General features: G+C 41.8%; 1 protein-coding gene across 1 annotated transcript; it reads right to left on the bottom strand.

Annotated features, from left to right (window-relative positions):
* Positions 1 to 314: 314 nt before the first annotated feature.
* Positions 315 to 21299, bottom strand: SSU72 (SSU72 homolog, RNA polymerase II CTD phosphatase). The gene is made up of 5 exons (XM_065737965.1): positions 21126 to 21299; positions 15098 to 15241; positions 3384 to 3523; positions 2334 to 2452; positions 315 to 1323 (listed from the first exon to the last, which is right to left on the bottom strand). Exons 1-5 carry the CDS (start codon positions 21203 to 21205, stop codon positions 1222 to 1224), a joined length of 585 nt encoding a protein of 194 aa, XP_065594037.1. The 5' UTR covers positions 21206 to 21299; the 3' UTR covers positions 315 to 1221.
* Positions 21300 to 21995: the final 696 nt, after the last annotated feature.

Here is a 21995-nt window from a genome sequence, read left to right as displayed (position 1 = left end):
GGGCAGTGGGAAGGCAGGCACAAAGCCAGGAGCCCGAGCTCCATTTCATGCCACTTCACTTCTGGCACATTTGTCTCCACTTCTCAGAGCACTAAAGAGCACACAGACTTCACTTGCTCCAAATCCTTCGCAGATTCCCTTCACAAAACAGCTTTTAAGATCTCCTCCTGCCTTTAAGCAACAGCAACTCACCATTCACACCCAGAATGTCTAATAATTTGCTCTGTTTTCACTTATAACTTGGTGCCTTTGATTTCTATCAGTTTGCACAAAGAGCTTTTGCTCTGCCTGTATGTATATACTCAGCATCTGGATTGCGAGCTGTGACAAACACGTTTATTATTGCTGCATGTGCAGAGAATATTTCCATTCAAAAGACATTTCAGTTAACAAAGCTTCAAACCATTTCTATTAACAGCCGAGTTTGCAACTCCTCCCCTCCTTCCTTATAGAAGACATATATACAATTGGGCCCTGACTGCTATCGTTACAGCTTCAGCCTTACATTTCAGTCTCACATACAGTAATTCAACGGCAATTAAGACCCGAAAAAGATTTCCTGGCAGTGCCCTAATTCACGTGGAGAAAGCAGTTCAGTTTGGTTCAACACGGGTCAAAAACCTCGTGTGGGATGAAGGAGCATCCTCGTGCTACCTCACAGAGCAGGCACAGGTACTCAGCTCCTACCTCAGAAACAGACAAAACTTGGCAGGTTTTCCATTTTTATTGGACGCTTCCGATCTTTATATCTAGTAATATACAGATAGCTCATTTGTCATTGCTCCATTCATATCTTCACATAGTTCAGCCATTCTGTCACATTAAAATAATAATAATAATAATAAAAAAGCACAACTGAAATAAAATAAATTTGTAAGCTGGAAAAAATACATTATAAACTTATATTCAAGAAATACTCTCTTTATAATTAAGAGCCTACTCGTAACAATTGAAGTAGGATTTAAAGGAATTCTTGATTTTAATTTTTAAATAGGTGGCTTTTGTGTATACTTTGCATATGTACAATTCATCTGGTACCTCTGCCTGCCTGTGACAGAATACCTGAAACAAAAACAAACAAAAACAACCACTGAAGAGGAGTCTTGAACAAAAACAAAAACAAAAAAATCAATATTCATTTTCCAGGAAAATACAGTATAATCAGAACTTTTAAACACATGCTTCTCTCATCCACATTAAGGCCTAGGAGACAGATGTGCTTTAATAAAAGCAGACAGTATGAAGAAAAGTCCTTCCACTTTTCTCTTCAAATTCCTGTAACAGCTCATCTATTTCATTTTCCATGTCTTCTGTGTGCTGTATCTAAACAAGGAAAAAAAAAACACTAATTAACTAGACTCCAAGGATACAATGCAGTTTAGAGAACAGTAACTACTCACTGTTTTTGGCTTACTGTGAAACCTAAATCAGCATGCAGTACCCCACTGTTCAGCACTGGGAGCTTTAATGAGATCCCCAACATACCCAAATGCACACTTATTCTGCACAACCTTCCTTCTCCAAGCCACTGAGCTCACGCTGAGTGAGCCCTTTGTTGAGGAGGCAACATCCATCCTCACTAGGTAACAAATGGAAGCTTCAGAACAGCCACAAGCACACTGAACAGATGGCTAAAATTTCAAGTCCCTTGGATCCTCTTAGGATTTTTGGATCTGGAAAGGATGCAAGCATTTGAGACTAGAATAGATCACAGAGGCTGGAGTTAAAATAAGTGTTTTGTCACACTGGAATAGGTGAACTAGTGGGCCTGCATGTTGTGAAACAGAGCCTTTGTTCTTTTGATAGTTACATCAACTGTTTCCAGCCTTATGCCAAGAGGTAAGGCCAAGAACATCGAAGGTGGAAGACAGAAAGCACCAGGTTTTCCAAATCATACACACAACAGGCTGGTACTATGAAGTACACCTACACAGGATGCTTCTCAAGCACACTGTGATTCAGAATGCAACTCCGATGCTTAAATCCCACATGTTTCAGCTGTCTCAGAAATAGCCATTTTTTCCATCAACAAATGTTGTGAACATGGGCCCAACAAGTTATGTGCAGTGCATTGTGACATTGCTTCTCATGGCAGCTAACACTGGTTTTGAACACACACTGTTCATTTCAGAAACCATCAACTCCATTGCAATTCATCTGTTTGCACAACAGCTCCAAAAATAACTGCAATAATTTGGAAAGTTAAGTCTCTTGACATGGATTTCATTTCGTTTCTGCAACATGCAGCGCTCCAAGGAGTACTGAACAAACCCCAACCCCTCTGCAGTCAGTGGGCTCACACGAACCCAAGGCAATGAGCCCTCTCTACTTACACACTGGCAGAGCTCACAGATAAGGAAGGCACCCAGCGTTGCCTCCTCGTGGTTATCCTGAATGTCCACATTGATCACATGCACTGGCTGACATGTCTCTTGCTCTCTGGAATTTAAATCTAGTTGAAAACAAAAGACACAACAGCAAAACCTTGGGTGGAATGAAATCAAGTTTTACACAGCATTCATAAGAAAATGGTTTATTTAGCTTTTTTAGTAAAAAACAACAACAAAAACACACACAGACTTCCTTATTTCGAAAGGATGAGGTAGATCTGGGAAACCAAAGGATTCAGATTGTGGGAGGGCCCTGTCAGTTCAAGCTCCCAGTTTCTCTCCTACTCCAGCGCATCTTGGCAGCGCCTGCCATTTTGAGGTGCCGCCATTTTGAAGCACCCCCATTTTGAGGTGCCGCCATTTTGAAGCACCCCCATTTTTGAGGTGCCGCCATTTTGAAGCCATTGGGAAGCGTTCTAGTTTTCTTCCTTCCACTGGTCCATTACAAAAAGCATTATCATAACATGAGAGGTTGGCAAGCAGTTACTCTTCACCTCCCATCCTCCTAACTCACAACACTCCCATAAGAAAGCTGCTTTCTGTGTGAGATGCTGAACTCATCTGAAGATCCACCCATACAATCCCAGGGCACTTCCCCTCATATAACTCACTAACACAACTCAAATGCTTCGTTAAAGCACTCAGAACACTTAACTGCTCAGCTTGAAAAAGCATGAATGTTTTGCGCTCTATACTGATTGAGGTATGATCAATGAGGACTGAAAAGACAGACAACAGCCAGTGCGTGTACAGACTGATGCAGCTGGGTGGCCTTTGAATGTTGAAAAGAAAGCCCAGAATCCAGTCTGCATCCAGCATTTCCAGTTGCTGCTTCCCCGGCACACGGCATCCACATCAATGGTCTGTGAGCACTTCTCCCTGCTGGTGCTCCAGCAAAGCCACCAGAGCAGACAATTTGTGAAGAATGCTGCCAGGGGTGCAAGGGGGAGAAGCACTCAAAGGTAACTTGGTTTATCAGCTCAGCGTCCTTACCTTCTACTACTTGATCATAGACTCTTTCTTCACACGTTAGGATCAAATCAAAAACGTCTTTGCAGTTCTGGAATCTCTCTGGTCGTGGCTTGATTCTCTTATTTCTGTCCAACATATGTAAAATCCCATTCTGTGTATATCTGAAGTTGCTTGAGTTAAGTACCTTTACTTTAAGAAAAGTCATGTTTTTGAGCAAATGACCAGTACAAGTTAAATTGCTGCATCTTTAAAATACATTTTCCCCCACTTGTTTGCAAGCATAAAGTTAATGACCGCTACGCAGATTCCTAAGGTGTCAGCATGACCCCAATAAGAATAATTCATGTAGCTACTGGGTTTTAGATTGCTGTCAGTGTCCTTTGTGCAGTGCTAGAGAACAGCTTTAAAAGGCTCTCATTAGATCTTTGCACTTCAGAACTCCTTTCTTTGGGCATCTGTTTTTATATCCGTAATGTTCAGAGCACACTTACTCATTTGTTAACAGAATGTCCTGCATTCATTTGAGTCATGGCCCCCACTACCGCAGCCTGGAGGCCAGAAGCTGGCATCCCACACTCCCTTTTCAGACAGGATTCACTAATCCCCATACACACAATCCCCATCCTCTTAGCTTTCTGGGATATGCAGTTTCATTTGGGGCACATCAGAGCTGATACATCTGCTCGGCTCACTAAAACTCTCCAAAGACAAAATTTTACGGCTGGATTATGAATATCGGGGATGGTCTGAACTAAAGAAACATGGAAACTGATGCATCTCTTCCATGCTTTGAAGTACCTGATATTTTTCAGCAAGCATATTTCTAAATTAAAATAGCATTAAGGATAAGTTTATGATTTCTTGAGATAACAGAAAGTTCTGCAGAAAAAATTATATATAAACATCCATCATTAGCAAGTATCTAAGAGATGTTTTTGGTTTATTTTCCTTTTGAAAAGGTTGTGCACTTAACAGGCATCTTCCCCCCCCTCTCCTCCCTCAGAATTCAGTCCTAATCTTCTGTAGTAAGACACCAGAGAACGTTCACCTGTCTGCAGTCACCCTCCTCAAGTCCTAGTGCCCAAGGCAGCCAGGTCCATACCTGCTAAGCTGCACATTTTAGGATGCTCTTCAACAGCCCTCAAGCAAACAGCCTCCAAAAGCACTAACTTCTCTCAAGTTTTTTAACTATTTTAAAAAATCAAAGTCATCTATCCACCCATGTAAGAAACTACTTTATTTGGAAAAAAATGTTCAGTTCTCTTATGTATCTCCAGCATCCCACTAACTACTTGACTGAAGAAAAAAAAATCTGTTTTGAATTACAAATTCAGTAACGCTTCACCACAAATATATACTGTCAAGTCTCTACCAGAGAACTGATTTCTGCTGCATTTCTTTTCATTTCTTTTTCCCAAGCCTTCTATGATTCTTCTTTCCCTGAAGACTTCCTCCTGTGTAACTAAGGAATTGTGCTGCATATCCCTAAGCTAAAATCAAAGGGCTCCTGTACACCAGCACCCAGTTTGCTCACAGCACCTCTGTAAAATCTTCTTGGGTCAGTTATGCTTGGAAAAATCCACATCAGTGCAACTACTACAGACCTCTGGTTACGTGCAAAGCATGAAAATGAACTGTGACAGCCATTTTCAGAATTCTTGTCAACACCTGGCTGCACTGCTCCGACTGGAGTCTGACAGGGAGCCCTTTTTGGGCTTTCTAATCCCAATTTCTACATCACGCCATTGGAGGGGAAAAAAAAATCTACAGCATCCTACACACTTATCTCAGTTCTTTTTTTTCCATTTCTAGGATAAGATTTCGCTGGCATCTGTCCCCTAGCTTTCCTTAGCAGAGACAGAATTACGCATATTCAGAAAACCCACACAGCCAAGCTTTCTGCTTCACAGTCGAGTTTTCCACTGCCAACTTGCAGCTACTTCCACCCCACCTCCCCAAAGGATCCATTTGCCTATAAAAGGAGATTGAAATCAGCAGTTAAGATTCACAACACTTTCATTTTTGATGGTCTGAAGGACCACAACAAAAGAAAAGCAATAGCACAGCATCTTCTCAGCAGGCAGGGGGACCTGATCTGACTCTTTTCACTGTGTAATCATAACCCAGCTCCATTCTTATCATGAGCTCAGGTAAATATCAGCACATTATATCTCATTCACGGTGACTCAAACGTCACAACTCTGCATGTGAGAAACATATTCATTCCTCTGTGCAGCCATCTTTGGCAACAGCAGTTATTCCAAGCTCCGTTTCAGAAGCAAACTCAGGAAAGTAAGACTGTTTTTCAGAAATGTTTGTCTGCCTAGGACGAATCAATGTTCTTTACACCAAACTGCAGAACTTGGTAGGAAGGTGACACGGACCTTCTCTGAGGGGTAGACAGTACTTTGAAAAAGAGTCACTCCTAAATAAAAGATAGTATATTCCCTGAAGAACTACACACAGAGATTAATCCCCGTTGCACTGAATGGATTGTCAGCACCTGAAAGAGCAGTACATCATCTGCACTAAGTTAAACCTAACACATCAGATCTGACTTTTCATTAACAAGAGCTTTCTTGTTAAATATGAAGAGCCATCCACGTGTCACAGCCAACCCTGTGTTGGACCTCCTATCGCTTCCAGCCATCAATATTTTATGTCAAATACACTTCCCAGGCAGAACCACAAGAGGACACTAAGAGGAAACAAACCTCAGAAATAAGACAAGATTACAAGGAAGTAGTGGCTGTAAATTGAGCTTTTTTTAACCACCAAACAAGCTGATAGAATGTTATGTAAAAAATGAGTTTTATTTGTATTAAATAAAAACAGATATTTATGTTAGAGCACAAAACATATAGCAAAATACAGGGTACAAAAAGCAACTAGACTGCACAGAAATTATTACGGGTTATGCTTAGGTAACTCATACTTGAGATTGACAAACAAGCAACCAATTAGAGAAGAAAAGGAGGTTTGGATAAATCCCAAGATCAGATAAAGGCTGAAAGAGGTACACTATACAACAGAAGATACATTCGATGACTGCCAGAGTATAATATTGAGCTGCTTTTCTCCAAGCAATAAGAATTAAGAGTAGCTATCAACTTCAATGGGAGTAAGTCTAATTATTAGTGGATATTTCTTCCAGCACCTACAATGAAAGCCTCTCACTTAACAACTCAGTTTTGAGGTAAAACAAAACCCCAGTATTCTGAGTGAGAACTCCAGAAAAATAGGGAGGAGTAAATCAAGGATGGATACAGCCAGATGAGTTGTATGAGCATACAGCTCCCTGTAAGCTGCTGCTCTGCAGTTTAGCATCCAGCTGGAATGAGAATTCCCTGCTGAGTTAACAGAGCAATTTCAACAGTTCAGCATCAGAGCCTGACTTTCAGAGAAGGACAGACTGGAATGATCACCATCTCAGGCCACCTAAGTCGCATGTTTATAAGGAATGCCTATCTCAGAACTCTGTAAAAGTCACCTGCATACCAAGCAGCACCACGTAAGAGATGCAAGCAACAGAACAAAACTTAATGCCTACTTCTTTACACTAAGATGTTTCAACACGTGATGCTGTGTTTTAAGACTTGAGTTTCTCACCACCACTGAACAGGGCTGAATTTCTGTGCTGGTAATCACTGCATGTGAATGTTATTTCACAAAGTATCTTCTATGCCTTAAGAGAAAAGTAGAGAGAGAGGAATCCAACCACACAGGTTCATCCAAAACATCCCTTTCTACCCATCAGTATGAGGGCAGCCAACCACGTCACATCAAGGCATCTAGTCTGCAGATGACTGATTTTAGATGAGAAGAAAAATACCCCATGTTAAAAATCTTCAGATGAAAAGAACCCCTTATCACTGATCCAAGTTTCATTAAGTTTCATCGTTAACTTCTAGAAGCAGCTGATATGCCTACAAGTAGCACAACCTGAAAATCTTGGAGTGTGTAATTAGTCACCTAAAATAGAGATCGATCTATTAAACATGACTAGGTAAATTCAATGCGCTAAAATGTATATACACCTCTTAGGAAAAAGCATCTTTGAAATAATGGCTGACAGCCAAAGCTTCTGCATCTTCCAACAGATCTGACATGTCGATTATTCACTTTCGTGCAGCTGTCGTCATAATCAAAAACTGCAATTTTTCTTTCTGAAGAATAGCAGTAGAGCAGAAGCCCCAAAACCACTAGCATGAATGGCATTTGCAGGTCCTTCCTATATCAACTTTATTTATTTATTAGAAGCTCTGTTATGAAGAAGGTGCAACCCTGCTTGGCAAAATGCTCACAGAGCATTCCTACCCAACTTCTCCCACCTGAAGAATCACCTTCTTTTACAGGAAATAAAAGACTAAAAAGGGCATCTGCACTATGACTTCTGCTTTCCAGGCACTGCGATTATCACTGCAAGAACTGTCTACATTCTGTATCTGGAACATGAACTGCCTTTCGTTTGGCAGGGAAACAGCATTTTTAGTACAAATGAGAGTTTGTTCGTAAGTCCTCTGTGGTACTGTGCAGCTTAACAGTCCAAAACCTGAAAACGACTTCCCAAAATAACACAAAAATTCTAATTTGGGTTAAATATTTCTGATCATGTTTGTGCCCACATTTACAACTTGCAGAGGAATGAGTAAGTGATGAAAAGCAAGTGACATTTCAAAGGTCAATGCTTCTAAGTTGCACAGATAAAATCTGGCTGAGCAAGCACACAGCAGCTGGTCCATAACTACCAGAACGTAGTCCAATATTAACATGCTGGCCATGCTGATTTCCTCAAGTCTGGATGAGCCCTAAAGCTGAGGGCTATGTGCCCACGCATCCCTGGGAGAACCAAGGCCTTGGTTTAGCCTAGAGAACCAGCGACTTGCCAGCACTGAACAGATGAAATTTATCTCAGGTTGAAACGGGGCAGAAATAAGCTTTCAAAGGGGAAAAAAGGAAGCAAAGGTAAAATCCAAAGTGTTAAAGGAGGATCTTAACAGACATATGGAAGAGACTATCAGAACAAGAATATCAAAGGCAGACCTGACTTCAAAGATGCAGCTTGCTTGACTGTGCCATCAAACACTTGACTATGCACAGCACCCAATCAGCATTCCAAGTGGAGTTGATTTCAATTGCTAGAACCCAATGCAGCATTCCTTAGCACACCACCACAAGCAGGATACTGAAGGACAGAGGGATGTGCTTAGTAACTCCACACACTAATTCTGGCAGAGAACTCTGCAAGACAAAGTGCTCAGGCAAAGGTCTGTATCTTTTGTATCAAAGGTGTCCGTTGTTTCTACCATCTCCAGGAACTTTAGTTGTAGAGACTGTTTACATTTTTAATTTCATATATTTCCTTTTTAACGTGGATGAAACCAAAATCAACAGCAGACTCTCCAGAAACTAAACTAGGAAATACTGAAAACAGCTTCTTTTGAAATGATTGAGATTTTGTGGAAAGTCTTTTCATCTTAAGATCCTCTGTGAAGAAAAAAGGACTGGAACTCAGCTTATGGTCAGAAGTGTACAGATTTGCAAAAACACACCTCTTAGCGGGATGTTTAAATCCAGTTCAAATGCTCCATCCTCATCCTTACCCTCCAGTTCACTAAGAGTATTAAAGTACTTTGAAAGAAGTTAAAGAAAGGAAATGAGCCTTACACTGCACAGCATTCAAGAGAAGACTGCAGTGGCATCAGTCATACAGAGATCCAGCAGCTGCTCCACCGACCACTGCAACAGAGTTCAGAGCAGCAGCTGGCAGCTGCCCATCAGTTCCAAATTCAGAAAGAAAAACAAATGAAAACATAAGAGAAATACATGCATGAAGAGCTTACCTGGAGTGGAATTTAAGTTACTCTCGAAAAAAGGAATCCTCAAGAGTGAGCTACATGGCCTCAACGAGCACGACGCAGATGCCCTGCAGAGCTCACTAGTCCTCCCGTGTGTCCACGCAGTGGTTTCCTTCCCCACTAAGCAACTCATGGTTGCTTTGTAGAGCCTCCAGGAAAGTGGTCCAAGATAAATTCTCCATACATTAGGCAGGTTCATTGATCCAGAAACATCATGAGTTATTGCTCAGTACTTATGCATTCTACAGTTTTAAATGGCAAAACTTTCTGCAATGAATAAATGGCATTCAAAATGAGGACGGCGAGTGTTTTAGAGCAGAACAGTTGCAAACTCTCTTGCAGCTTTGCCCCATCAATACCAGCACATTCGTGGACTAAGATGATGGCTATCTGAATGCCAGTAGTGTGTCTCTTCACTACATGGACACAAAGCATTAACAGCGTGGCTGGCAAATACAACTTGCTACAAACATGTTAAAAAAATAAAATACGAGACCCAGAATTTACATAGTACAACTCCCAGAGCAAATGGTAACTCAAGAAGTAATATCTGAAACTGATTTCAGTGAAATATTGTATGACGAAAAAATCACTGCTGTCCTTACCATTCTGTGCTGCACCTTTCGTTTTCAGTGCCAATTTCCTATGGCAGCTATAAGCTGGTTCTACTTGCTCTGTTGATGAGAAAACTAAGAAGCAAAGTGGTATGACCTCATAGCAAAGAAGGATCTTATCCCTGATACTGCTACACTATAACCATCTATTTCCAGCTTATGCTTTTTCTTGAAAAAGTGGACGTTAATTTGAGCTCTATTACGATGTGAATAAATTCAGAACTTCCTGAGACACCTGCTATTTGATAACCACATACCATGTAAACTGCAAAGTTATCTATGGGGTTAAAAACCAAGACTACGTTTAGTTTTCAGAGTGCAAGAGGGATATCAAAGGACAGTGGGTAAGGAAGAGCCTCAACTTCAAGTGCACTGGCTTTTTGGCACTGCCCAAAAATCAGAGATTTGCCTCCCATTTTTTTCAGTAGATGCTCTCCTGCAGACAAGAGTGTTTGAATCTCCTGACTCAGAGCAAGGTTGGGCAGTACGATGTCTAACAAACTGAAAGAGAAAATCAAATCAAATAGTAACTGACTAACTGACTACTTGATAAAGAAGTAACTGAAACAGTCATCAGCCAAAATGAATAAAAATATAGAGGCTTCCCAGATTTCTAAAGGAGTTCTTGAGTAGTTTGAGTAGTTAAGATGGGAACCAAGCAGGAAAAGTAAATACAAAATAACTGAAAAAAAACCCAACAGATTAACTGTAATGCAATTATTGGTCTCCTCAGAGAAGGAGTAGAATAAAGGAGGAAAATGGTAATCTAATGCCAGAAAAAGGTCACAGAATCATAAAGGTTGGAAAATCACTATGATCATCTATCTAGTCCAATGGTAAAAAAGTGCCTAAAAATGCGACAGGACAAACTATTCCAGGAAGAGCAGCTTTAAAACCACCTGAATCTGAATTAGTCAAAGTCATGGATGCATACTGAAAAGGACAGAAAGGCATAAATTGGGAAAACACAGCTAAGCAGTGATATCCAAGCATCCTTTGATTCTGGAGCCCCAGAAAACAAAGGCCCAGATAGATCTGGAGTGCAGAAAAACAACCTGCTTTATGCTTTCAGTCAGAAGTCTTACAGCTGTTCTCTTACTTGTCAGGCTAAGTAAAGAGAATAAAGCTACTCCTAACTAGATTCCCCATATCAGCTTTCTCCAGCATTAAGAAGATGTGTTGGAGCAAACTGATCATTTTCAGAGCAAGGATTCCCCAAAACCTGGCTACACAAACTGAGTAATTCTAAAGGACTAAGACACTGTAACAAACAGACCACTGCTCCTGAGCACATGTGCTACAACTGACTGGGAAAAGGTGGTAGATGTAGTCCTGGACTAGTACTTGCAGGCCTTCTGATCATTAGATGTCTTAAGTAAGACACAACCTTTTCAATTTTAGTTCTCAACTTAAAAGTGGAACCCACCCTTCAGGCTGAACAGAGAATGCCAGCCCATTTATTCAGAAGGTGGTATGACCTTGGTCCACTCAGCAATTTATTTCTTGCTCTCAACAGACTCCAGCAACACACCCAAACTACACATGCAATATTACAACAGTTACCTCAGCAACTCTGTGGCTGATACCAAATAACTTAATAGAGCTACAGTAATGTGCATGAGAAACTAATCCCCCTCTTCCAGTACTGTTATGAAGGGAACACAGAGAAAGCCTTTCCAAAAAAGATCATTTTTAGTACTGACAGTACTGTCCCATGAAGATACATTTGTCTCTAGGAGAGGAATGCCATTTTTTTTGCAAGAAAAGCCTCACACAGTAATGTCTGACTATGATTGTAGTTTTAAAGCGTGGTCCTTCATTACCATGCCACAGAGAGAAAAACCATTGCTTGGTATAGCCTCACCACTCTTGGATGCCCTCTTCTCAGCTAGACACGGTCCTCTTTCACTGTGCTTTATTTCTCTTCACAGGCACTGGAGATTTGAACACTTTGGGAAAGGCACATAATCCTGCACCTGTACAGTTTTACAGCAACGCCAATTAGTTCAGTAATACAGCTCTGTTGGTTTTCCTCACATTCCACCAGGAAATAAGAGATTTTGGTTTCCTTCGTTGGGACCCTGTGAAAATCTCATGCAACCGCTTCTGATTCGCTTCTGATTTTTCCCCGGTTCTGGAATTGCCTGTGCTTGCTTCAGAGCCCCCACATTTTCCTCCACTGATGTTCTACTGCAACACAACTTAGCAGTTCAGACAGCAAAGGGCAAGGCAGGTGGAAGACAGAGGGATGAACCAGAGTTAAGGGTCAACTAAGTGGAGTCTACAATGCTACAAGTATCTGCTGGCAAAGCACTTTGTATGTGACAATAGAAACTGTTTCCACTTGTAATGAATGGGAAGAATACTATAAACAAAAGAAAACTCAGCATCAGCAGTAGCACAAAAATCCTCTAGAGCCATCCAGATAAAAGAGAGTTCACAAACTACATTCCATTCACCTGTAATATTAAAAGTTTGGACTTTTTTGGGGGGGAAGAGGAACAGGTCACACTAGACAAGCTGCCTAGAAACCCTAATAATGTTCAAAACATATTTGGAAATGATTATATTTCTTCTTAGTACTGAGAAAAGGAAAAAAACCCAAACAGTCAATCACGGAGTTCGTTAATACTAACAAAGACCCTGGGTGCCACTGCTGCCAAATTTTTGTCAAGTTGCCATTTGAATGGTTCCCACCCCAGGCATAAAATCAACTGTTGCTACATGTTTATCTTGACTTTTGGAAAGTTTCATCTTCTTGCTTTCCCTTGATGGCAGGGCTCATCAATTTTCCTCCATTTTTCTTTTGTCTATTTTGTCTTTCATCATCATGTAATTAGGACTCAGTCCTAAAATCCCTTCACATAGCTGTAATGACAAGTAATCACCTGCCTATCTTTGAGATGTCCAGTTACACAACTAATACAAGGCAGCACAACACTACCATGCATAATCCTACACACGTACCCTAGATACTGGTCATACCTCCTTCAGATTAGTAGCAGAACTCTTCACTCTTCTGCCAAAAAGAGGAGTATTAAGAAGCATCCAAAAACTACACTCAGAACAGCTTTGTTTGCAACAGTTTTGTTGCAGCCCTCTATCAGGGCACAGGAAGTTTAAACCCAATGATCTAAAAAATGCAGTGGTAGAACTCAATACTTATTTTAACTGCAAGGTTCAACTACCACAAAAATCTTTAGACTACTTCCATTTTTTATATATAGTAACCACCTACTCGACTGAACAGGTGTGCCTGGCTCCATCAACCCCTTATCCTCATGCTTCTGCAATCCAGCACGTGCCTTGCCTTCTAGGTCCGCAAGCTTGTGCTCCAGATTTCACTCATTAACAGCAGTGAAAGTACTTTTACTTTCTACAGCATGTTTATGGGAGTTCTGCTCCCCCTCCTTTCCTCAAGTGACTAGTTAGAGCTTCAGTGATCTTTATTCGCTCTTAAGCATTTTATTTTTTTTTAATCTTACTCTGACTGATGTCCAGCACAGGAGCAGCTCATCCCTGGTGGAAACTAGAGCCTTCTGAAACAAGCAGCCACTTCCTTGGCTGGCCAACAGGGAACACGCCTTGCAGCCACAATTTCACTCAATACCCTGTGTCCTTAATGCTTTGGATCCATGCTGGCCTTCAGAATTGAAGAAGGAAAGCAGCATTAGATGCTGAGCACCCAGATTTCCTGTGTCCCATCATTGGAATATGGGAACAAGCTGACAGCTCTCACCAAGATATACCATTTCAAAACACATGGCAGGTAGGGGGACAGGATGAACTAAACCCTAGAGATGACACTTCAGTTTTCCTGTATCAATTATACCCCAAGCCCTCCCCACCTTCCGCAGGCAATGTGTGCATGCCTCTCATCTCTATGAGCCAAGGCTAACAAAGATCTACCTTAACTGCCAACACACAACACTGTCACAAGAAACTACTCCACAGCTCAGTGTGCCCAGTCAGGGGTACTGCTGAAGACTTGAGCCCTCAAAACCCATTTTTGGAAACACATTTGCTTCCTGCACTGACAGTTTTCACACTGAAAGCTTTACATTATAGCATCTGAGAAACATGCACAGACATAGAGGCAACTGTTTTTGACCTCTTTCTCTTGCAACAGCTGCTGTACAAACTTGCTTCCTTTCCTCTTCAGAAAAGATTTGATTGTAGTGCTGCAAATGCACTTGGGGAACGCAGTAATCATCTCCAGCATGGAGCAGAGCAAGCATGGCAATTCCAAAATGTGCTGAATGGATGAGACTAGACTGGTTTTCTTAAAGCAATGCCATATTCAGACATTCAGTGCAGCAGCAGCAAAGAATGCAGTATGGTGCTAATAAAAATTATGGCTCAATTCCAGTAATTTTCTTTTGAAGCAATCCATTTTTAATCAAGATATGGCATACCTCAGTAAGATCTGTTAGCAAGAGTTTCCTTGTATCAGCAGGATACAAAAAATGCATGTTGTACACATGATGCATGAAAACTCTGTCCTGCATTTAAAAATTATTATTACTGCTATATAATAAATAGCTCCCTTGTTTAGGGAAAAAAAAAAAAAGAAGTGCCTACAATAAGCGTCCTGATTTTGCAAAATAATGACATGGGCTTCCTTCTAAAAAATATTAAAGATGTTTTAAAATCAAGCAGAATCACGAGTGATGTCAAGCCAGGTCGTGTGCATAACCCTGATTACCACTGCTCCCCGGGATTAAAGATGTTACTGTGCTTTCCTACATTCTTAAAAACATACTGCAGGAATCTTTTGTGCATAGATCATATCAAGAAGCTCTTGTTGAGAAGAATGAGTTCTTTAATGAAAAGTATCTTCTCTCCTAGAGAAAGTATACAGTAAACCTTACCTGTCAGATTGTCTGAACTAAACACTATTTCAATCTTGAGGCAGCAGCTCTTGGCATGACCATTATCAGGAACAGTCTTTGCACTGGGAAAGTGATCCACAGCACCGTGGGGGGAATGGACAACCTGTGACAGGATCAGCATGCTTTCCTTCTAGAGGTAAACACGTTCACATGCTACAAAAGAGTGTTCTGAATGAGCACACTGTAATTAGCAGGGAGCATTAGGGGCCCTCTGCAAAAAATAAAAAATAAAAAAACCTACAAACTTAAAACATTTTAAGCTTGTCAGTTAAGTACCTATATACTCCTAATGCACAATGCCAAGTAATGAATTACACCTTTTGAGGAGAACCATATTGGATTTTTTTTTTAAGGCCACGCCATAGGGATACAGTTCTTTGTCTTTCCTAAGCAGATCATTGTACATCTGATCATATGTTGTTTTGAAATCATAAACATTTGGCTTGTCCGGGGCTGGTCCTGGCAGTTTCACGTGAGTCCCTGTTCCAAAGGATCGGACGCTGAATCCTCGTTTGCTGAAAGACAGTGAGGGAAGGGGGGTGAAAACAGTGATTAGATGGATGGATTTTAAACACTGAAGTACAATTAGTCAAGGTACAACCAACAGTCCAATATATTTCAACATTTACAACCACAGTTACAATGTTCTTTGATTTACACCACAGTAGAGTAGCGGGCAGAAGTCTGAAGAGAGGCAGTGCACACACACACACACACACCTCAGTACCACTTCAGATGCCTCTCTGCACAATTTAAGGTAACCAACAACACAGGCTGCTTTCTGAATCCTAGCTTTGTCCAAAAAAAAAAAAAAAATGCTAACAGGAACAACTCAACGATTGCTAAGTTTTATTTTCTCTTTTCCTCCCCTCAGAAAACATACATTAAAACAGAGACACGGAGACACAGGGCCATGGACCATGACAGAAAAAAGAACACCCCTAAAGGATTACAGCCAAAAGGAACAGAACCCTCATACGTTTGAAGAGTTTTAAAAAAGCCATGTAAGTCCAGCTGAAATTCAGCTCTGAGAGGTTCCCAACCATTCTTTGGAAGATTTCTGATTCCCTTCCAGAACTTCATCATCTGAACATGGAGGAAGGCGATCTGCATCGGACTGAGGTGTACAGCTTTAGTGTACAGGAAATAAACTCCCAACAGGTGGATGCTTTCAATCTAACTTGCTAATTGGTTTTACAGCTGAGGAAAGGGATCCAAGAATGTTCCGCTAGTGTAGCACAGAATCAGCGCAAAAATTCATCAGCTCTTGGAAGGAGACAAATCAATAGCCCACTAAAGGAAATAAAAAGAGGCAGGCAGGGTTTCTAAGATAAATTCTGGTTATTTAGTTACTCCAATTCTTCCTGCAAATTTGTTTTCCCAGACACAGCATTTTTCTACTTTACTATAAGGTATTACCTGCATCATGAGACTCAACACACAAATCTTGATTAAGAAAGCTCTTCATTATTGGAAAACCTTGGGGAACAGACCCATAGCATGCTTTTTCTTGCAGTTACAATCGAGACTCACACACTATTTCTAAAACAGTGATTATATTTTACAGTATTTTTTCTTAGAATTAGCATACAAATGTTTCATGTTTCAGACACTTTTTTTTTTGCATGCTTTCTGATATTTTAGATTAACAACACGTGAATTCTCTATTCATTCTTGGGCAATAAGAAATAAACATTAGCAAATGGTCAATATTTAACCACTCTGCTAAAGCTGCTGAGTTCACTACTGTATTTCTCTTATTTGCCAAATCTCTATTATAACTTAATTGGCATCCTACAAACATTTGGGTATCTGGTGCCTCTCTAAAGTTGACTGAGAAATACTGTATAATTACCTTCACAAAAGTGGAACAGATATCCTGCTGTCTTGTGCCTATAACTCCTGGCTAAGCCAGGAATAGCTTCATTTCTTTCTTATGAAGAACATAGTATTTAATAAAAAGAGCCAGGAACCTGCCTGTCTTGGAGGTAATGCCATAATGCTGCATTTTGTTTTGGTTTTTTCCTCCAATTACCCTAAAAACATTTATCTGAACTTCAATGAATCTTTCACTAACATTATGTAGCATACTATCTATTGGTTTCAGATAATCCAGACGAGGTTGTTCTATGCTACGTGGCAGAACACTGTCACTTTTGGCCAGAAGGCTGAAACATTTGGCTTCAGACTTCTAAAACAGGTAGAAACCATAGCTTAACCTCGGGTATTTCAGGGATCACACCTGCAATTTCAGTGAATTATCAGAAACCAACCAAACAGAATAAAGTGTTAAAACAATCTGGGAAATCTGCAATCTTCTTCCCTCCTAATTTTTACTTTAATATTAAGCTCTGAAATAGGCCTACTTCGGTCACACACATTGAGAAGTTCATCTCCACCTGCAGGAATTGCTCCTGAAGTTCACATAATCTCCTATCAGTCAAAATAAATCTTCAGTGCTGTTTCAAATACCTAAAACGTGCAGCTCAGCACACACTGAATGGTACCTCCTTGAGGAGCAGCTGGAATGCACAGCTCACCTGAGTAACTCCATGCTATGACACTGGCATCTGTCAGTGAACAGCTGTTACTTCAGTTATGCATTAAGTGTACTATTATGAAATATTCTGAACACACTGCAACATACTTCTCGCAACAGAGGGGGAGGGGGGACATGATGACACTGCCTGCATTAACACATTACTCAACAGTCTGCTTTTGTTGAGCAGCTGGACAGATCTAGTTTAGTGAATCATCAAGTATTTATTCTTACATTGCTCAGCCTTTTAACAATGACTATTTTCTACAAGATGACATATATCTAGTATTCGGTTTTGATCTAGCAAAACTATCCAGAAAAAACAATGAAAAATAATGAATTTATTCAGCTTTGCCAGAAGGAGAACAATTAGTAAGCACCGTCCTCCTAAATCACCTCAAAAATACCTTATGCCATTCAAACAATTAAAAAGATAAAAATAAAAATCACACTATTACACAGCAGGAACGAAAGCACTGCTAACTGGTTTTGATTACAAAAACCTTAAAACATGAACTTGCTGTACTGTACCACATACTTCACTGATGAGTGATAAGCTGCCATGTGCTTTCTTAAAGCACTTCCTCCTTATGAAGGATTTAATGAGGCAATTCAAGATTCCTTAAATTAAGTGATGCAAGTTTCAGTGCCCATTTGGCAGCACTTAGCTGCTGACAGATTTCAGTAAAGGAGCCGTGTCTGACCTATCTAAATAAACAGCAAGGGTGTAACTCAAGCTCTTTTACCTAGCCAATGCTGACCTACAAATCATATCATTTACATAAAATTTATGTTTTGGCTACTGGGACTGCAATCTGTAAGTTTACTGCCACTGAGATATTTCACATCCCTACATTCTTTAAGGCACTTAGTTTCCTAAAAATAAGAGGAGCACATTTGTAACTTAAGTGCATACAAATATCCTACCAGTTATCAGAAGTAATAACAGAGAGAAACTGAAACACTCAGGCAGAGATGGGATACCTATGCCATAAAACCCTACAGCTACAAAGCTATCAGAGCTGAGATGTCTGAAATGAGAATTTCCTTCTCAAGGCCAACTGTGTAACAACCAAATGTACACCAATGGAAATGCAAAGCTGTATAGCAAGGCCTGCTGCTAAGTGTAACCCTTCCACCTTCCTCTTCAGCATTACAAGGAGAATCACAGCCTAAGCCTGTGCATTCTGTGGGGGGAAAATAGAGACAAGCACAAGTCATATCTGTAAAAGCAAAACACACAGGATGAAAAGATATGGCCTAGGGACTGGTTACACACTGACATCCAGTTTGACAGTTTTTAAGGAAGGATTCCATCTCCCTGTATAGTCCCTACTGTTTTCCCTCCTATCACTGTTTTAATGTCTCAACATAAACCAGTGGTGATGGTATCTGCATTGAATTTAAAGATGTCTGTTGAAAGATTAGAACAAAATGTTTAAAAATTAGTCAGTATAAAAAAAAAAGGAAGCACACTACCAACCCAATGGGAACTTGTGCTGAACCAAGATAACCCCAGAAACTGGTGAGTGTGACAAAGATACATAAAGACATTTGTCTTACAGAGGCACAAGCAGTAGCACAGAGATACTGAGTACAGTAAGGATGAACAAAAAATTCAAATTCAGAAGCCAGAGAGAAGGAGAGAGGGCAAACCCTTTGGGACAAACTGCTGCAGCTTAAGAGGACAATAAATTCATACATGCCTCAAAAAAGAAAAAAAAAAAAAGCAATTCCTCTTATGTGGTATGTTAAGTTTTAAAATGAAAAGATAAAAGGACAAAGTTAAACTGCTGACGTGTACAAAGTACATAATGTGATCGTGTGGGTTTTGTTGGGCCCAATGAGAGAATGGCAGGATGTGCACGTGCCTCTGTGAGATTGTTTATGTTGTAAAAGGAAGTGCCAAACAGGTAGGTTCAGGTTTTAGTAAGCATGAGGCAGGCTAAGCTGGAAAGTAAAACAAGTTTGCCTTACAGATAGTACAGACATTTTTCTCTACACACTGGAGTACAATTACTCAGATAACATCTACCTAAAAAAAGTGACATGAATACACTGAACAGACTAGAGAAGTGAGTTGTGAAGCCTTCTAGATGTTTGTGTTGTTGTAGGCCAGACTTATCTAACGTGATGAACGCCTTTTGGTCGACTTCCTAGCACAAATACTTTAAAAAATAAAATAAAATACATAGAATAGCTGTGGAAGACCATGGGCCACCACTGCAGATTCATGAATGCTGATGCAGATGTTAAGGCTGGACTCCAGAACTGGCTTTCAGTCACCTGAGGCTCTGTTGCATTTGTGGTCTTTAAAGTTTCAGAACTCCTCCACAAATTACCTTGAAGATACAATAACCAACTTCCTTCCTTTTAAATCTTCTTCCCAACCGTTCTTCCTCTTTTAGTCATGTGCTTTCTCAGAAGTGCAGTGCAACATACAGCAACACTGAGACTGACTTACACCAATTACAGACAAGAGACTGACTCAGAGCCAACAGAAATTTTTCTCTGAGGTGCAAAGGTCAGTGACTGTTCCCATTGCAGGGAGTCGTTGTTTCTTTAGAACAGCATCAGCAGTTCAGCTGTTCTGCCCTTTCTTGCCAATCCTAGTTACATGAGATGTTGCTGCTCATAGGCCTCTACAAAATAAGATTTTATTTTTCCTAATTGAAAATTTAATGGAGAAGATGCTTCCAAAAAGCACTCCCCCTGCATTATTTGCCAGAAGAACATCGGCCACAATGGAAGGGACTTTTTCTTCTGTAAAAATAGAGGGGAGTAAAGAAAGACAGATACTAAAAATTAACATTCCTGCACCTCGAGGACTCAGTTTTTGGTTAACGTTCAGTTCAGATAATACAGTTTATATATATGCAGCAGATAATCAACATTAAAACCAGCATTCCTTCCCCACTACTCCTCCTCAAAGCACATACTGGTCACTGTGTTTTCACTGAACTGCTTCAAGTAATATCTGATGCAAACATATGCACTGACAGCACCATGGGGCTGTCGAAGTATTTCCATTATTTATTATTTTCATGGCTTAAAACATACCACATCATCTACACTTTGTTGCTTGAGTGACTGTACTAATCATAGGCACCTTATGTGAACGCTAACTTTGCATAACTTTAATAAAGGGGAAAAAAAAGCCTTATCATGTCCTTGTGTTGCATAGGTAAGGTTCAGAAACACAGCTTCTGGCTGGTCAGGTCTCTCCTGTCAGTCCACCCACCCGCCATCACTGCCTCCCATCTCCCCTTCTGAACTCAGCCAGCCTGAAAGTCCTTTTCGTGCTAAATAAATGAACTCTCACTATTTCAGACGTCTAGTATCCTGACTCAAATACTTGATGAGGTTTTCCTGCAAAGGGCAAATGCTCCCTTTCAGTAGCTCCAGACTTCACACATACGGGAAGGAGGGGGTGGGAGGAGGGGGAATGCAATTAAGCTTCACGATGCCGAGATACAGAAGCCGTTCCGTGCCTGTCCATTGCACCAGCTCAAGTTTGGCAGCACTGGGTCCGACGATCCGCTGGCAGGTGCGGGCCCCATCGCTGGGGGCTCTCCAGCGAACCCACCTGGAGAAGGGGCCGGCGAAAAGAGGACACAAACAGCAAGAGAGTCCCCAGGCTGTGGGCCAGAGGGGTCTGACGCGAGCCCTGAGCTCCCTGCTGCCCCCACAGCCCACTCGAGCCTGAGGAAGGCCCCGATCGGAGGCCCTGATGCGGTGCCGAGGGGTAACTCGCGACAGAAGGCGGCCGACATGGCCCTGGAGGCTAACGGCAGGCCCAGCGACAGGCCAGGCCTCTCCGCCCCCGGCCTGAGCGAGGCGTTCGTGCAGGCCTCGGTTACCTGAGGATATTGTGCGCCTCCATGCTGCGGTTCTGGTTGCTCGAGCACACCACGGCCACACGGAGCGGCGAGGAAGGCATGGCGGCACAGGGAAGAGCCCAGCTCGTTCCCCGTAACTCCCAAGCCCGCACTGCCCCGCCGGCAGCTCGCACAAAATGGCGGCCGCGGCACGGCGGCGGGCGGGGCCGGGACGTGTCAGCAGGGCAGCACCGCCCCGCCGCGGCCAACCGCGCAGTGGGCGTCAGGGGGCGGCACCGTCCGGACTATAGAGACTGGAGGGGGAGCAGTGCCAGAGCGCCGCCCGTACCATAGAGAGGGGTGGCGGTGTGGTGCCAGAGCGCCGCCCGTACCATAGAGAGGGGTGGCGGTGTGGTGCCAGAGCGCCGCCCGTACCATAGAGAGGGGTGGCGGTGTGGTGCCAGAGCGCCGCCCGTACCATAGAGAGGCGGGAGGTACCCTGCAGTCCAGCTGCGCAAAGGGCTCCCAAAACAGGAATTAGAAAGGACTGAATTAGCCAACGACATAATTCTCATCTCAGAATAACCTCTCTCCCTTTTATTTATTTCAGATTCCCGCTTCGCGGGAACACGTGGGCTCGTGAGTGGCAGCTGTGGCACCTCAGGGCGCCTGAGCCTCGCCTTGCACTATCTCCAAGCGTGAGGCCTTGAGAACAGGATCCATCCTTGAAGCTTTTCCGACTGGGGCAGAGAAATGCGTTCAGGATGCCTTAACCCTAAGGTTCGCCCTTATTTGCAATTAACTTCACATCTCTGAGAAGCAGAGGCTTCGGGCGTGCTTCTTTCCCAGCACTAGGTGGCAGCCCGGCGTTGCGGTGGATCGTCTGTCCCCTCAGCCCTTTCCCGCCCTTTT

This window comes from Cyrtonyx montezumae, unplaced genomic scaffold (genome assembly GCF_038088225.1).
Source record: "Cyrtonyx montezumae isolate F1298 unplaced genomic scaffold, pur_monq_1.0 scaffold_21, whole genome shotgun sequence".
Lineage (NCBI taxonomy): Eukaryota > Metazoa > Chordata > Aves > Galliformes > Odontophoridae > Cyrtonyx > Cyrtonyx montezumae.
This window is presented reverse-complemented; position numbering and strand designations above follow the sequence as displayed.

Coding starts and splice junctions, on each gene's coding strand:
- SSU72 (XM_065737965.1), bottom strand. CDS start 21,205: ATGCCTTCCTCGCCGCTCCGTGTGGCCGTGGTGTGCTCGAGCAACCAG. Junction 3,524..15,097: donor CTTAGGAAAGACAAAGAACT/GTATCCCTATGG, acceptor AAGCAACTTCAG/ATATACACAGAATGGGATTT. Junction 1,324..2,333: donor TCTGTGAGCTCTGCCAGTGT/GTAAGTAGAGAG, acceptor TTCCTTGTTTAG/ATACAGCACACAGAAGACAT.